We start from the raw sequence: 18,055 nt of genomic DNA on the forward strand, positions 1-18,055 counted from the left end.
ATGTACCTGCTTTCAGAACCACAAGGGTAGTGCCTCCTGATTCCTAGCTGGGCCTTCTTTGGATGTGTTGAAATGACCTGGAAAAGTGGAGCTAAATGCTTCTGGGGCTTTTCCACACGGCGACGGCTTTGCCTTCTACAGCAGCTTGTCCTGGGGGTATATCAGGCCTGCTCAAGCGCAGGACTCCCCCCCCCCCCGCTTCAGAGGCTCAGCCTTGGCCTATCAAGCCTCACACAGGTTCTTTGGAGAGGATGTGGTCGGCCACTGCGAGAGCCGGATGCTGGAGTCGAGGGGCTGAGCTCTGCTTGCTTGAGCCAAGGCCCTGCAAAACGCCCTTCCTTGTTCCCAGTTCATGTCCTCCAGGTGAGGAGGAAGCAACCCACCCTAAGTGAGGCCCTCAATCCAGTGATCCCTTATTGCTCTTAGCACAGAAGGTTTCAGACAGAGGCCTTACTGGGAGATGCAGGGATTGCGCTTTCTGTGTGCAGAGCAGATGTTTGGCCCCTGAGACGCTGCCTCCCCTTGCCTGGCACCTCGCTGCCCTCTGGGTGGGATGAAATTAAGCCTGGCTTCTCAGGAACTCTGAAAGATGAACTGAGTCATAAAAGATGTAGGAACTGGCCTCCGCTCTCACTCAGCACATCCCAAAACACAATGATGAACTTCTTTTAAGGCTAAAGTTTCCATAGGGGGAAAAAAAAAACCAAACAAAGACTGATGACAGCAAGTGTGCGCCAGCAGCCCGACGCCCTCTCCGCAGCCACAAGGGGCAGCAGCGAGCGGAAAGCGCAAAGGACGCCGCCCGGCAAACGGCCTCCTGCCCACCAGGTGGCGGCAGAGAAGCCCCTCTCGGGGCCTGCCAGGACTTCCCCGCTCTCCTCCACGACCTCCTGGCGGCGGGCGGCGCGCCATCGTTTGCGTCACCAGGAGGCGCCGGAAGTGCTGCGGGGAGCCTTGGAGACGAATTGAACTATCGCTATATCCGTCGAGACAAAGATCTCTGAATTAGAGGCGAGCACTGCGTGGGGGTCGCGCGGGGAAGGCGAGGGAGGGGGCGGCCGTGGGGGGCGGGGTTTGCTAGGCTGCGTTTCCATAGCAACATCCCTTTCGCCTCCCTCGGGGGCTCCCTCTGCAGAGCGAGGAAGGGGGTCTCCCCCCCTCAGGGTGGGCCTCTTGCCCGGGGAGGCGCTGGATGCGGCCGCCCTTGCGCTGCTGCCTCGGGGCAAACTTTGGGCCATTGGCTGGGATGGGAAGCCGAGGGGAAAGGCCTCCCCTTCCGCCACCTCGGGGAGAGGGCTCCCTCGGCGGCGGCTCCCTCGGCTGCTATTTTTATATTTCTTTGGACTCACCTTTTTTCCATGACAGGAACTCCAGGCGGCTTACAGATAAAATAGAAACAGCTGAAAAAAAAGAGGGGTGGGTGGGAAGAGCCATTAAAAAGCAATTAAACAATAAAATTGAAGCTATCTATCTCTCTATCTGATATATGAGAACATACAGATCATTATAGTAAAAACATCACAGCACCAACCTTTTAGGACTTGGAAATCATGACCTAGTGAATTTATGGCAGAGGTGAAATTAGAACATGTAGCTTGTTTTCTTGCTCTCTACATTGTTTATTATTTTATTGCTTTCCTTGTAACTTGATCTTACGCACATTTATTTCTTCACTGGGAATGTTTCTACCTTGGTTTGACTACCCCTCTTTCTTTCCCCAGACCAGTTCTGTGTGTCCTCAGTTTGTATGAAGAAATGACTACGCAAGTAAGTGTATCAGAGCCACAACTTTTAATTTTATGATTTAAATTTTATTACTTTATAACAGGGATATTCCTTTTTCTCCCCTAGTACAGTATTCTCTTCAAGCAAGAACAAGGTGAGGAAATTATCCTACTTTGTGCCTGATTAACAAAAGCTGGCAAATTGAATGTATGAGAAAGGTATAGACTTTTAACATAAGTTATGAATTCCATCTTAACTGTTCAAAGAAAGAAAGAAAAAAAGAATTTATGAAAGAAATGTTCTAGTTGTCGTGATTTCTGGTATGTTTGAAATATGAAGACACAAAATTAAGGATCAGAGAAGGGAAAAGTGTGAAAAATGAATCCAATTTGTATCCAGCTGTCATAATTTCTGATGCCATAGGGATAGGGTACCTTTGGCTCATCACATGTTCTTGGGCTCCAATTCCCTTCAGTCCCAGTCAGCATGGTCACTGGTCAGGATGATGGGATTTGTAGTCTCTAGGTTGGAGAAGTTATGTACAGTCTTGAGAAGAGACAAACGGGGTGGTGGGAGAGACATCCTAACACTCTTCAAATGGCTTCCTAAATAAAAGCTGGCAAAGGCTCTGCTGTTCAAGAGGACATGATTAGATCTAATGGGCTTAAATTGCAGGAGAGTAGATTTTGGTTGTACCGTTCTTGAGAACGAGCAGTTTGACAATGGAACCAGTTTCCTAGAGCAATGATAGTGTGTCAGACCTAGTCACTTTGGATATCATCATCAACCTTTATTACAGTCCAGAGACTCAACAAATCGTTACAAGGCAATACACAATTCATACAGCCTACCTTCAAGTTAAACAAGCATTTTGTTCAGAATATAGGGATCATTGGTTCTTGCAACCACCGATAAAAACTTTGCCACTGCTAATGTTCTAGCGTTTGTCCAATCTTCCAATAGGAACCTGATATAGTAAGCCTCTGATTTTCCCAGGAAAGGTACCAGCAAGGGTAATATCAGTTCAGCCCTGGCTTGCTCATATTTTGCACAGTGCAACAAAATATGTTTTATGGAATTGATGTCTTGAGCACACGAGCAAAGTCTGTCCTGGTAGGGAACTCCTCTCAACCTGCCATCCAACACTGCAGAAGGAAAGTCTGGCTTTGGTGAAAAGCCTTCGATAATTTGGTACTATCAGGTTTTTAATGTAAGATGTTAACTTAAAGACACTTTGGATATGGAGCCAGATTTTCTGTTACTCCATCCACCCCTACCCCACCTCACTAGCTGAGTAAAACAAAGGAGAAATATATCTACTTCTAAAATTGTGTCCAGAGTGGACTAATGGATATTAGGGCAGAATTGATACTATCTGTGACACCTTGCTGTTATCCAGTAAAACTTAAGATAACCACAGCTGTTAAACTGCATTCCTTTTTGGAATCATCTTGCATTCATCTTTCAATCAGTTATTTTCTTTCCCAGCACATGACGACGCCATCTGGTCAGTGGCCTGGGGGAAGAATAGAAACGATGGCTCAGAAACAGTCATCTCAGGCTCTTTGGATGACATGGTGAAAGTCTGGAAATGGTGAGTTCCAAAAAAGAAAGAAAGAAAAAGAATTGGTTAAACTGACATGATGTAAACATGTGCTGGTCTGTTTGGCATCATAGCTAGTTGCTGCTGATATAACTTCTGTGAACTTGTCTAATCCTTTTTCTTTTAGCTCTGATGTAATTTGGTTTCCTGTGTATACACGCTGTAGTTCAACACAAATTCAGATTTGATTTTTAAGCTGTGCTTTGATTTACCCAAGCAAGCCTTGCAAAAAATTGTTTTCATTGTGCTGTTAGTAACTTGTGGTTTCGAAAGTGTTGACAGTGGGTTTCAGACAAGGGTGTTTCCTTCCTGGAAATGCCAGGGATTGAATGTGGGATCCTTGCCACTGAGCTAAGGCCTTTCCCATTGACTTTCTTGGGACTTCTAGGTGCATAATTATTTCATCTCCTTTTCATGTGGAAGACTGAAATTTGGGGAGGGCAATGGATTGTGAAAGCCAAAATTAATATGGAAATGGAAAAATATGCAGAACAGAATTTCAGAATGTGGTGATAGGTGTGCCATATGAAGAAACATGTATTGTTTTTAAATTTTAGTTTCCTTTTATTTTGCAAAGGAACGGAGAGAAGCTGGATCTCAAGTGGACATTAGAAGGTCATCAGCTGGGTGTAGTTTCGGTGGATATTAGTCACACGGGTACCATTGCTGCGTCAAGTTCTTTAGATGCTCACATTCGTATTTGGGATTTAGACACTGGCAAACAGATCAAGTCAATAGATGCTGGACCTGGTAAAGTTCAAAAGTTCTCTGACTACTAAGAATATACGGTTCAAGGGCTGCAAGTGTTCTAATGAGTAGTTAATATTTATTTTTAGCATACTGTTTCTAGTATTTGTGTTATGAAATTTATATGAGAGTTATACATTGCTCTGAACCCTTTGAGAGGAAGGTAATTAATAGGTTATTGATTTATTGTTGATATTTAATTTAAAACATTAACTAAAGCTTTATGTATGTATTTGCTATTTTCATAAAAGAGGACCTTGTGGCGGATTACAAGGTGAACATATCATCATCAAACCTTTTGTTGGAATCACATACAAACATCCATAACATAACAGTACAGAGTTACCACTTCCCCCGTGGCACAAAACATTTACCAAAAAAAAAGGAGAGGCAGAGCAGACTATTGTCACATCTCTAGATCTCCAGGGAGATCAGTCGTCTGCAATGTGTTTCAACAACAGAATACCAGATAAAGATATTTGGCCACTAACTTGGTGAGCTCCTGGTCATTCCCCAATAGTAGAAAGTGTATGACCACTGCCTCTGGTTTCTATTTGGGGATGCAGAGTTGCTCTAGGAATTGCTGGTGGAGATCAGCATATAGTTTACATTTAAGAACCATATAAGTAAGAGTTTCCACCAGGTGGTCATCACATGGGCAGATTCTACCTCACTCCACCTTGCCCGAGAACGTTTCTCCAAAGGAGGTTTGATGGGTTTGAGTTGAACCTGGCCAGCGAAAATGCCCTTCTTTCTTGAGGGTTAAACAAAAATTTGAGATAGTTGTGGTTAGTTTCATGTGCCCAAGAAAGTAAAGAGGGGAGCATGTTTTTTGTGCTGCTACTGTTAGATCTGGCTTTCATTGTCCCACAACCTAGCCTTGGCAGATGGTAGGGACATTGAACGCAGAAGTTCCATTGACAGCCCAAGTTGCTGTACCTTTGTGTTAAACTGTTGTAGCCCTGGGGAAAGAAAGGAATCTAGCAACACTTCACTAAGGAGAGGATCTTTATCTGTTGTGAGGCAGATGTTTAACCAGCATAGAAGAAATCTCGTCCAGGCAACAGTCTCTACCTTGTGTTGACCTCCCTCTAGACACAAGGCTGCATAGGGTACACAGCGTGGGACAGCAAAAATCTTAAAAAGGAAAGCTGCCTGCACTTGTTCAACCATCTGGGTAAACCGTAGCAGCCAGATTGGAATTTCATAGAGCAATTGAGCTATAATTTTGGTGTTGAAGACCTTAAGGGTCATATGTTCCATAAAAATCTAGTCACAACTAACTGCAATCATATGCATGCTGACTGTAGTTCATCACATTAAACTCTTCAGGACTGACTTCTGAATAACTTGACACAGGATCCGGCTGTGGATCCCATAGAAGTCAATGGGGAGTTAGTTAGTAATTTGTTCCATTAGGAAGTAGAGCTCTGCATGTTTGCTCAGATGGTTTGTTCATTGGGACAGTTCCAAGGTGACTGAGCTGGTGATGATTCAGTAAGGGGCCCCAGTTTTAACCTTGTCACAGTGATGAAGGTCACTAGCTGAATTTCAGGTAAGCCACTTCTTCTCAGCTTCTTTTTCTCCATCTTCAGAATGGAGGATAGTAATCCTGACTAGTGATGTGAGGTGAGAATATTCTCTGGAGAATATTATCGAGAATGAGAATACAGTGGTACCTCGGGTTACAGACGCTTCAGGTTAAAGACGCTTCAGGTTACAGACTCCGCTAACCCAGAAATATTACCTTGGGTTAAGAACTTTGCTTCAGGATGAGAACAGAAATCATGCTGCGGCGGCAGTGGGAGGCCCCATTAGCTAAAGTGGTGCTTCAGGTTAAGAACGGACCTCTGGAATGAATTAAGTACTTAACCCAAGGTACCACTGTATTCTCTGCTAGAAAATTCTCTGAAGAATATTCTCCTCAAATTATAAATTTGAATGTAAGAACCAGTTTTACAACCCACATTTAAAAAATCTAGTAAATAGTCAAGCCAGTGTAAGTAATGAATAATGATTTTTTTGATCCAGTTACATTACTGGGCATTGTGTCATTCACCACTGGCAGTTCTGAAATGTGAGCATTTTTTATTTATTTTTTAGTTTTAAAAATGCTATTCATTTAATCTGATGTGCATTTTAATTCGCATGCATTTCAACTACATGTAATAGCCTTTTTTTCTATTTTGGTGTGACCTTATTCTTAACAATTCTGTACCCTTGGCCATACAGTGTTATTTTTTTTACAGAAAGTAGCTTTAATGCTTTATACACTTAAAAGTACCTAGGCTTATACAATTATGTGTAACAGCATGTGAGGTGGCTTTGATTTAAACAGTTGGTGTTTCTATATTTTTATTTAGTGCCAGTAACTGGTTTTTGCAGTGCCATTCAATGGTACAAGGTGCCATTTACCAGGGATTGACATACTGAAATATATTATCATTTTTATATGTATGCATATAGTTTTGTTTATCAAGCTGTGTTTTAGTCACCAAAACAGTTATTAAGTGTTAGAGCTATTAGAAGCACAAGATAGCCTATTACTGAATTTACTTGTATTAAACCTTAACATGCCAACTGGATTTTTTGACTAGTCCTGTAACATATACAATACGTGTTCTAATGGAAGAATAAAATATGATTTAACTACTGAGTTTCCTTATACCAAACCTTAACATGACCATTACTGGTGCCATCACCTTAGAATGGTTTAACTTTAATTATAATGAATATTCTATTTTAAATGAAAATTCTCTAATATTCTCATTAATCAAGAATATTCTCGAGAATATTCTCCAAAAGATTATTCTCAAGAATTTAGCATCACTAATCCTGACTCACCTTATTGGATTGTTTGTAAGGATTACAAGCTCCATCTGGTACGCAGGCTAAGACCCTACCTGCCTGTGGACTGTCTTGCCAGAGTGGTGCATGCTCTAGTTATCTCCCGCTTGGACTACTACAAATGTGCTCTACGTGGGGCTACCTTTGAAGGTGACTCGGAAACTGCAATTAATCCAGAATGCGGCTAGACTGCAGCTAGACTGGTGACTGGGAGTGGCCAACAAGACCACATAACACTGGTCCTGAAAGACCTACGTTGGTTCCCAGTCGTTTCCGAGCAGAATTCAAAGTGTTGGTGCTGACCTTTAAAGCTCTAAATGGCCTTGGTCCTGTATCCCTGTCTCCTTCTGCCTGGACACTGAGGTCCAGCTCCCAGGGCCTTCTGGTGGTTCCCGCCTTGCAAGAAGTGAGGTTATAGGAAACAGGCAGAGGACCTTCTCGGTAGTGGCGCCGGCCCTGTGGAACGCCCTCCTGTCAGATGTCAAGAAAGTGAGCAACTACAGTGGTACCTCTAGTTGCGTGCACCTCTGGATACGAATCCTAGGGTTACGGACGTGGCAAACCCGGAAGTATTTCCCCAGGTTTCGCCATGTGCACATGCACAGAGCAGGCACCTCCAGTTGTGAAAACCTTAGCATCCAACTGGAGCTCCGGAACGCATCCTGTCCGCAACTGGAGGTACCACTGTATCTTACTTTTAAAAGGCATCTGAAGGCAGCCCTGTTTAAGGAAGTTTTTAATGTTTAATGCTGTATTGTATTTTTAATATTCAGTTGGGAGCTGCCCAGAGTGACTGGAGAAACCCAGCCAGATGGGCAGGGTATAAATAATAATAAGTTGTTGTTGTTAAAAAATTAATATAAATCATTTTGAATGATTCAAACCATTACACAGATATCATCTTCAATATCATCACCAGGATATTGAGCACAATAGCATGTGAACGATGATAATGGCTTGCAATGGGATGCACCTTCTAATATCTGCTTTCATGCACAGCTAGTCATACATCAACATTGCTGTGCACTTATAAGAACAGTTCAATCAGTGTTGGATATTTAATCTGGAGTTTAGAGCATTAACTTTTCCCTCCTTCTCCTCTCACAGTGGATGCCTGGTCACTCGCTTTTTCGCCTGACTCCCAGTATGTTGCAACAGGAAGCCACATAGGGAAAGTGAACATTTTTGGTGTTGAGACTGGAAAAAAAGAATATTCCTTGGATACAAGAGGCAAATTCATCCTGAGTATTGCATATGTAAGAATCCTGTCTGTTAATTGGCCTTTGGTGCAATCTCTTTTACTATCTCCACCACTTACTAATTTGTCCTGAATGCCCTGTGTTTTGCTAGCATTTAAAAAGTGGTGCCAAGGGAGAGATGACCAGGCCCCAGACCTCCGCTGTGCTAGGTCATTAATGGTTTCAAAATGCTGATCAATAAGTGCTGCTTAAGAAGATTTTCAAATCCAGCACCTCTTACTCCGTTTTCTTCTTCCAAGGCTGTGTGTGCAAATCTAAACCAGATAAAATGCTATGCTTTCACACTATATGGGGCCCACAGTAGGAAAATTGTATGGGTGCCCAGAGACATTAAAACACAGGCCCAGATAAATTGAATGTGACAAGAATATAACTGTGTACTTGTCAACAATCAGTGTTTGTTTTTTCATGGGATTTATAGGTGTGTCCCCACTAGCTGATCCTAGAATATGTTCTGGTGGGGAGCCTTTGTCTTGCCAGCCAGTCGTTGCCCACCAAAGGCTCTAAGCTGGCCAAGGCTGTTTCCCCAAATTCCTGATTCAGGGGCTTTGCATGGAACCCTAACTGAAACAGAAGTGGGGGGGGGGGCTTCCTTTTAACAGCACTTTGTACATTATGTCATTTTGATGACATGTGATTGGCGTATGGGCAGCCCAGTGAGGCTGATCTTGATAAGGATCTGGCCCATACCGCCAAAAAGGTTCACCACCCTTGTGATATAGCCTGAAATCAGCAGTTGGCACATTTTATGCCCCGGACCAATTGGTGCACTTGATTAGGGATTAGGGATCCACCTCTGGGTTTTCTTGCAGGAAAATCAGTGCCTTGTTGAAGTGAGACTGATATCCTCTGGTGGAGTGTAGACCAGTACTGCAAAGCATCTAGTGCTCTGCAGACTTGCCTAATGCTGCCAAACTAGCCCCAAGCAGGATGATTTGTAAGAGACCTGCAATGTCAAGCTGCAGCTTGAAGCCTTTCCCATCACTGGATCTGCTTGATATACCCACAGGCATATTTAATCTTCGTGCAGAGAGGGCTGCCTTTCTCATCTTTGTCCCAGAAAGAAATTGGCTGATGTTGGCGAGGCTTAGGTATAGCTGACTTTTTCTGGGTTCCACAACCTCTGGTCTGAATCCCTGTTGCTGGGGAGAGTGCTGCTGCTCTCGGGCTTCCCATAGGCACCAGATGGGCCATTGTCAGAACAAGATGCTGGACTTGATTAGACTGTGGCCTGATGCAACTGTGCTCTTTTGACGTAATGTTCTTATAACGTGACCACAGTATTCAAGGCATTGGTGACTTCAAGGTTGGATTACTGCAAAGAACTCGGGGCGGGGGGTCCTTGCCATTGGTTTGAATACTGCAGTTGTTGAGAGCAGCATATTATAGCTCAAGATTTGCACTGGGTGCCAGTTTGTTACTCAGACAAGTTCAAGGTTTACTCTTATTACATAAAGCTGTTGAGAACTTCAGACCAGTTTACATGAAAGATCACCTTACCCCTTACATGCGTACTTGACCACTTTGATCTGTGGAACTTGCACTTTCACAAAATGCCACATAATGTTCATTCCTCATCTGTTTGGACTCATCCAGTCTATGCTTTGGAGCAACCTTCCTAACATTAACACAGGCAGGCATCTTTTCTATGCTGTTCTAGATGTTTTCAAAAAACTTTTTATTTCAACTTAGTGGTGGTTGTTTTGATTAGGTGGTCTGTAAATTTCTCTAAATAGAATATGTTTTCCCTTTATGCCTGCTTGCACTTGGGGATGGAGGAAGATAGCATTTTTTTAAAAAAATAGCAAATTCTCTGTTATTTGCAGAGCCCAGATGGAAAATATCTTGCCAGTGGAGCTATAGATGGAATTATCAATATCTTTGATATTGCGACTGGAAAACTTCTTCACACGTTGGAAGGTAAGGCTTGGAATGCTTGCAGCAGATTGCTCTCCATCTCTGGGAAGTGGTCTGAAGCCTCCAAATATAGAGGCTGTGCTTTGCTTTCTTCCCTCGTTTTCAGGTTCCAGAAACAGTTCAGGAAAGGAGCTGGTCAAACAGGGTTGCAGGGGTGGGGGCAGTACAAGATGTGATTCCTTCAGGCCTTCATGGATGAAAGTGGGATTCTTTTATGTTTCAGGGCACGCTATGCCAATCCGTTCCTTGACATTCTCCCCAGACTCCCAATTACTTGTCACAGCTTCAGATGATGGCTACATCAAGATTTACGACGTGTAAGTGCTAATCCTTCTCTGTCCAGAGCATGGCAATGTCTCTCAAAACTGATTCAGTGGTAATGTAATGGTAAAATTTTACCTTTTGGAGATAAAAAAGTCAATTTTCCCTTGACTCTTGTACACCTTTCTACCTCCTTGTATCTCCTTTTAACTGCTCCTCAGTTTCCCAAACCAACAGGAAGTTTCCAAACTTGCCAGGATGTATGTTGATAGCATGTCCTTCAGAGGTTGTTGGACTCCAATTCCTGTGTCAGCGCCAGCCTGCAAGGCCAATGGTCAGGACCGGTGGGAGTTGTAATCCAACAACATCTGGAAGGCACCAGGATGAGGAAGGCTGTCTGAATCACTTACGTCAGTGACAAACTTTGGCTTTCATAGAAAAGAGCAAACAGCCCCAGAAGACAACCCTAATCTAGTGTTACCAGTTTCTTACAGTGGCCAACAGAGTTAGAAACTCAGATATACAAACTAGGCATCACATGGCACCTTAAGCCTAGGTTATGATCACAACAATGGAAAGTCTAGCCACCACCCCCCCAGATTACAAAGCTGAAAATGAATTGTGTATATCATCAAGCAGAATCAAATTTAACAGTGGTGGTTCCCCACCTTTTTGCTGCTGTTTTGATTCCTTTGGGTTATTCCAGGTGTCTTTTGTGGCCTTTTGAACAATGGAAGCAATTAACCATTCTAAAAAGAAAGCATCAAAAATAAAATGAGCACCCCAGACCATACCTTTGTGTTTTGGGCAAATAAATCCAGAGTAACTACCATTTCCTGATTCTGTTCTAACCAACACCACCACTTATTACAGCCTACGCAACTGATGGCAGAGAGGCCCAATGCATGCATGTGCATGTGCATGTATTGCTTGCTAGCTTTTTAATCCAATGGATTCACAAGTTAGTTTACAATTGAGACAAACAATTATAAGTGAGCCAGAACATCATCAGAAAAACTACCAAATAAAACAAGTATCAGTAGAATCGATATGGAAGCAGGCCATTCTTCAGATTGTTAGATGGCGATGGCAAGGAAATCTGCATGCTTCCCATGGCTTCCTCCGCTAAAGAAAGGCTGTGTTAAATTTTCACCTACAACGCTGGCCAGGCCAAATTTAGGGTGCAGAAAAGTCAAAAAGAAAGAAAGAAAAACGAAATAGGCCATCACCATGATAGGGTAGGTTTGGTGGCCTAGATTTGAAAGAAAATGGGAAGGATCTTACAAGAGTTGGGGAGATGAGGGGGGGAAAGGGGCCATTGCATTTTAAGATAAAGGAGGAAGGAAGGAGGAGAGCAGAATGGAGCCTGCAGAGACAGGATTCAAACACAGAACACTGTCCCTTTAGAAGGGGTCTGGGTGGTCAGAAGGGAAGAAATGGGGGAAATATCCAGACAATGAAAAGGAGAATGATCCGGTGGGGCGGGGGGAGGAAGAGGTCATGAGAAAGCTGGGATTCCTCCCCAAAGGCAGAAACGGTGGGGTGGTGAGTGGGCAAGATAAACTGCAGGAGGCAGTAGAGTGAACATGGTATACTTTAAAACATACACAACCCCTAGCCGGCCAGGCAGCACTGACCCTGGAGGAGACGGTACCTTCATATGTTCACTCCAGCCTTAACAGTCACACAGTGTCACACACGGCTTCAGCCATTCAAACACAGGCAACCCATGCACGTTTTACTTTGGAAGAAGCCCCATGGAGTTCTGTTGCAAGTAGAAGACAAACACCGGATCCGGGATGGAAACAACCCTTTTCTCCAAATGGCACACACATGCATACCTCTTCTCCCTCCCTCTGCCGCGGAGAGATCTCAGCCTCCGTCCCTCCTCCCACAGTGGTGGCTCCTTCCCTCCCAGCACTCAGACAGGCTCTCTGAAGTGCAGATTTAATCCTGAATAAAAGCCTCCCCTATGGCACCCTCCCACCCTTGCTTGTTCTTTCTCAGCCTCCTGTGTCTGGTGGAGAAACACACTCAAATGCAGCTGAGCAGCAGAGACACACCAGCAGCAGGCAGCCGCCTTCTCTCTAGAGAGCCAGTGTGGTGTAGTGGTTAAGAGCGGTAGTCTCGTAATCTGGGGAACCAGGTTCGCATCTCCGCTCCTCCACCTGCAGCTGCTGAGTGACCTTGGGCCAGTCACACTTCGTTGAAGTCTCTCAGCCCCACTCACCTCACAGAGTGTTTGTTGTGGGGGCGGAAGGGAAAGGAGAATGTTAGCTGATTTGAGACTCCTTCGGGTAGTGATAAAGCAGGATATCAAATCCAAACTCCTTCTCTTCTTCTTTCTCATGTCTTTCTAATGTAGGGTGGCATTAGCATTCACGTGTGCAAGTAGATCCAAGCGGCAGCCAGCAACAGGCAACAGCCTCTTAGAAGCGCCAGCAATTTAAATTAGTTGCAATACACGGCGACAAGACATAAGAAATTCCTCACAATCAGCCCATTCTCTGTTACAGGAGGTGCCTGGTGCCCAGTTAGTTTCAAACACTGGTGGCCACCCAGATGCCTTTGGGTATCCTGCAAGAGCGGCCTTCTATGTCTGAATGTGGAAGTTCTATTTGGTTGACATATCTAATAGCAACAAAAAGCCTCTTTTTCCTTGGATTTGTTTTGTTCCCATCCGGCCATCAGCCCCTAGGAAGCTGCCTTTATACCAGGTGGTATTGGTTCATCGAGCCCATTTTCCCCCTGGACCACCATAAAAATATTTACCTTCATCCATTTGGCTTCTGCAAAGAAGCATCTTTTGATGTTGTTTGCCCTTTTCCTTTGGAAGACGAAGGTTGTAATTAATGTGACTGATAAAGGCAGCCTTCCCCAGCCTCTTACCCTGCAGCGGCTGTTGAACCCCATCTCCCATAAGCCCTAGGCTGCATGGCAACTAATTAGAGATGATGGGGGTTGGAGCCAGACATCTGGAGGGCACCAGGTTGGGGAAGGTTGAATTAAGGGATAAGTCATATCCTGCTAAGTGATGATGTTGGTTGTGTTTCCATGAAGTGTGAACCCTTTCACATGGCAGGAAATATGGGATGCAGTCTAGCACATACGTTTTATTCTTTCGGAATGCTAATCTCTTGGACCTTGAATGAAGAATGTGGTAAAACGGACCCATCACTCCCAGGTAGCTGAGAATTGCAAGGAAGATTCATGAGAAGCAACCGTTTTGTCACACTTGTCCACAATTGCTCCAACTTTTCATTGAGAATCCTCTGATAAACATCTGAAGAAACTCAGAAGTTCCCTGGAATATTATTTTGAAGAGCCTGTTGTTAGGGTGTATTTCTAAACTGGAGCCTGTTTTTGAATTCTGCAGGCAGCATGCGAACCTGGCAGGCACCCTGAGCGGCCACGCATCTTGGGTGCTAAATGTAGCGTTTTGTCCTGACGACACCCATTTCGTTTCTAGGTATGTAGAATGTTGACATGACCTGATTTGGTTGGGTTATGTGTTACATGTTCATCTTGCACTTTCTTCATGGAACTCTAGAAAGGAGTATGTCACTGGTGGGTTCATTGTTGAGCAGCACTTAGCCTGATTTCATGTGGGTAGCAAGGAGAGGGGGAAATGGAGGGGAAAGGAGGTGGTGCAGAGAGAGAGGGGGGGGAGAAGTGGTGACCCACACTGGGCTTTGACCTTTCCACGCCTGTTGCTTGTATGTGGCCCCCAGCAGAGGGAATGGTTGCCTGCTGCAGGCCTATGCTGGGTTTACTCTCTTCTGCCTCCCCCCAAGCCATTCTTTTTAAATCACTAATTTTATAAGGGGCAAGACTACAAACACATAACACATGAGAGGAATCCCCAGAATTACAACAGAGGTAAGTAGAGCACCCTTGTAAAGCAGGCTAGGCTGAGATAGACTCTGGTCCCTCGTCATCTGGTGAACTTCAAGGCTCAGTGTGGATTTGAACTTCCTCCCTGAACCTATGACATTACAGCATCACCGTTCATTTATGTGGATGGGATGTGGAGAGGAAGGCCTGTTTATAAATGGGGCTTCATAGAGTAAAATTCACATAGTTGTAAAACTGAGTGCATGATTTTCTTAATTGGGCAGAACTAAGAATTAGCAGCCTTATTTTCAAAAGGTGCCAAGTAACTGTAGGATTGTATTCAACTAACTTATACTCAGATAGACTCCTTAAAAATTATGGACCTAAGTCATGGCCAGTTAATTACAATCATAGGTCTACTATTGAGTAAAAGTTAGTTGAATACAACCTATGCAACTGCTTCCCCTATTTTTAAGATGAGTTTTTCACAAATGAATATACTGTATTATTTGGAGGGGGTTTGCCCAGAGTTGTTCAGCTTTTTTGGGGTGGGGGGTTGCCAACAATCGCTCCCCTGCCTGACCAACACTCCCAATTGCCAGCAGCCACCAATCACCCACCCAATCGCCACTGGCAATCTCCTACTCGCACCTGCAACCAATTGCCCATCCCCCCTCTGCCCTATCCGTGTTTAAGACCCACTAAAAAATCATCTTCTACACGGAAAAATATGTGTTGACGTTAAAAGAAGTCTGATTAAGAGTGTATTGGGATAAATGACAAAGAATTCCTAAGGAAAAATTCTCAAATGGGGTCTGCTGCCCAGAGAAACATGTATGAGGCATTCCGTTTCTTTACCTTGCTGATCTTGCTCTACTGAGTGTGGGTTTGCTCTACTGTGCTGCAATGTACTTCAGTGTGTGGCTTTCCCCATAAACAGCAAGGTGTTAGCAGCATGCCTAAGCTCTTGCCCTTGTTCTCCTGGGTTTGTTTGTGTGAGTGGAAGATAACTGTTGGTGTCAGCTTCAAGCATGGCAAAATGAGGGGCATCTATTGCAGGGGTATGAGCCGTGCAGAATTTTTCTGACAGCTGCATTGAGCCACACTTGTCTTGCGGGGTTGTGCAGGACAAAGGAATTGCCTTACGCTGACTCACACCATTGATCTATCTTAGCTTAGGGTTCCCTACACTGACTGGCAGCCCTTTCTGCAAGTGCTGGGGACTGAAGTCAGATGCCGCACCACTGAGCAAGGTTCTGCATTAGACACAGTTGCAAGCTGTGGGCTCACTTTCTTGCATGTTGTTTGGTAACTGGATAGCTGCCGGTCATCAAGTGTACAGCGAGTGGAATGTGTGAACTGCATTTTGCTGTGGTGAAGGAACATGGATGCTTGAACTTTCAGTTGCCTTGTTGGGTCAGGCCAGTGAGTTCTGCAAGTTTGGTCTCGGTTGGAAACTAAATGCACTGCAGTCTTTAATCTTGTATTGCTAAGGTCAGTTAGTTACTCTTTACTCATCTGCTTAGTTTTTGTGGTGCTGTGGTGTAAACCACTGAGCCTTGGGCTTGCCGATCGGAAGGTCGGCAGTTCAAATCCCCACAACAGGGTGAGCTCCTGTTGCTCGGTCCCTGCTCCTGCCAACCTAGCAGTTCGAAAGCACGTCAAAGTGCAAGTAGATAAATAGGTACTGCTCCGGTGGGAAGGTAAACAGCGTTTCTGTGCACTGCTGTGGTTTCACCAGAAGTGACTTAGTCATGCTGGCCACATGACCCGGAAAAACTGTCTGCGGACAAATGTCTGCTCCCTCGGCCAGTAAAGCGAGATGAGTGCCACAACCCCAGAGTCATTCGCAACTGGACTTAACTGTCAGGGATCCTTTATCTTTATGTAGCATGGCAGCTTCTGCTTTGTGCTGTCTTGCACAACACATGGACTGAACATTATGCATGGCAAATAAACACTTAGGGAAGCAAAAACAATTCTAATGCCAGTCTTCAGATTTTCTGCAGAGTCCCTGCTCCAAGCATCTTCTTTAGTATGCTACACTCTTAAAAGAGGACCTTTTCTGCTTCCGCTCAAGGGACACGTCTGGTGCCAACACTGGCACCTTTTTAAAATACCAGGGGAAGACCTTTTTGCCCAGACAATTCAGATGGTGGTTTTGTTTTTGCTTGCTCTGTTCTGCTTTTCTTTGGGGTTGGAGGCGTTAGTCACACTTTTGTACACCAGGCCTGGAACTTTTCAATGAAATATCCTAAATAAACATGACAAAATAGTGAGTACCGTGGCTTCAGGAGGGATGAAGTGAGAGATGTGACTTGCAATTTTTTAATTCCCCAAAGAGGGAAGGGCGAGCTCAGGGTTGGAGGCTCACACCAGTGGACTGCACAAATGGTGATGATTCCAGGAAGCAGAGGCCATTTCCTATTTCTGGTGGGTTGGTATTAACAGGGAACAAAATTGTTGATCATTGTTCTTTTCTAGTTCATCAGACAAAACTGTGAAAGTGTGGGATGTACCTTCCAAGACCTGTGCTCATACCTTCTTTGATCATCAAGATCAGGTATATAGAACTTTGTGGCTGTCGGTTGTGGCAGCCTAGGGAACTTTCCTTACATTAAAACCTTTAGTTTAGGCTGCATAGAACTAGTCTTGAGACGTTCCAAAATTTGAAGGGTTACTTCCTGCTATATATGTAGAGTTTTCTTACAAAAGTAGTATATAAATTTTGTTCCATAAAATAAATGTGAAGTGTGTCCAATTAATTGTCTATTAGTGCTGTCTACTGAGTTCTCTTAACACCTGAAACGGAAGATTTCCACCCACCCCCAAATAAAACTGGCATTTTAATTCAAGATGCTTGAACCACTCAGCTTGCCTCTGTGCAAAGTGCTGGTAACAGGGGTGTGAGAGACTGAAAGTACAATCCCATTGGCCTGCCTTTTTAGCAGAATGAGTGTGCTTTTGCTGGCAGAGGGGCCATAGCTTGGTGGCAGTATATGCCTGGCATGCAAAGAATGCAGGTCCAATGCTTGGCATCTCCACATCAAGGAGCAAGCGATGGGTAAGCTCTGCCTCAGACTATGAGTTGCTGCTACTCAACATGAGGCAGCTTCTTGTGTTTCAGTTTTACGATTGTCACTGTTTGACTCCTATCAGCCATAGTCAGGCACAGTGGAGTTGCAGCCCAACATCTGAGGGCCCATTGGGTTGGTTTTCTCTTCTGCAGTGGGCAGTACACAGCATATATAAATTACCTTTAAAGAAAAGGATTTGTGATCATTATAATTGTTTTAATGTCTGTTATAAGCTATTGCCTAACTCTATGCAATCAATCTTAACAGATTTTTGGTTTGTTCACAGGTCTGGGGAGTGCAATACAACGGAAATGGTTCTAAAATTGTATCAGTTGGTGATGATCAAGAAATCCATATTTATGACTGTCCAATTTAAATGTACCTAAATCAATTTGGGTTCCTTTTGAAAGCTGTGGAACTTTCAAAAGGTGTCAAGAAAACCTTTAGATTTTGACAAATGCAAATCAATATATATCTAAGTTTGTATGGATTTTGCTATTTATGTTTATAAATGTATTTGTTACTTTAAATTACTTAATTTGCCAACTGGGCTACTGGAGTATCATTTTCCCTATTAGACATTTTTCTGTTTTAGGGGTGGCAGTGCTTGTCATGGACGGCACAGGTGTGACTACAAACAAGAATAAAGGCTGTGCATGTGCTCAGGGGAGCCCTGCAATTTGCAAATATATGCAATATACAAAGAGTTTCTTTCCAGCAGGGGGCACCCAAGCATAAAAAAATCAGAAAAAGATGCTGCTTGCATGCAAGTTCTTGAGCTTTTA

General features: G+C 44.0%; 1 protein-coding gene across 6 annotated transcripts; it reads left to right on the forward strand.

Annotated features, from left to right (window-relative positions):
• The first annotated feature begins 731 nt into the window (after positions 1–731).
• SKIC8 (SKI8 subunit of superkiller complex) lies at positions 732–17,816 on the forward strand. 6 transcript variants are annotated; one of them, XM_083587001.1, is made up of 11 exons: positions 732–1,011; positions 1,722–1,767; positions 1,852–1,879; positions 3,214–3,319; positions 3,906–4,078; positions 8,030–8,178; positions 10,008–10,101; positions 10,322–10,415; positions 13,736–13,828; positions 16,678–16,756; positions 17,557–17,816. In XM_083587001.1, the coding sequence occupies exons 2-11, from the start codon at positions 1,756–1,758 to the stop codon at positions 17,644–17,646; spliced, it is 918 nt and encodes a 305-aa protein (XP_083443127.1). In that variant the 5' UTR covers positions 732–1,011; positions 1,722–1,755; the 3' UTR covers positions 17,647–17,816. The 6 variants fall into 6 exon arrangements, with proteins under 6 accessions (XP_083443127.1, XP_083443129.1, XP_083443131.1 ...); XM_083587003.1 differs by having other exon boundaries at positions 813–1,011; positions 1,852–1,943; XM_083587005.1 differs by having other exon boundaries at positions 817–1,011; positions 1,857–1,879.
• Positions 17,817–18,055: the final 239 nt, after the last annotated feature.

The sequence above is a fragment of the Podarcis filfolensis genome (assembly GCF_964270895.1).
Source record: "Podarcis filfolensis genome assembly, chromosome: 14".
NCBI lineage: Eukaryota > Metazoa > Chordata > Lepidosauria > Squamata > Lacertidae > Podarcis > Podarcis filfolensis.

Coding starts and splice junctions, on each gene's coding strand:
- SKIC8 (XM_083587001.1), top strand. Junction 3,320..3,905: donor ATGGTGAAAGTCTGGAAATG/GTGAGTTCCAAA, acceptor TATTTTGCAAAG/GAACGGAGAGAAGCTGGATC. Junction 10,102..10,321: donor ACTTCTTCACACGTTGGAAG/GTAAGGCTTGGA, acceptor TTTATGTTTCAG/GGCACGCTATGCCAATCCGT.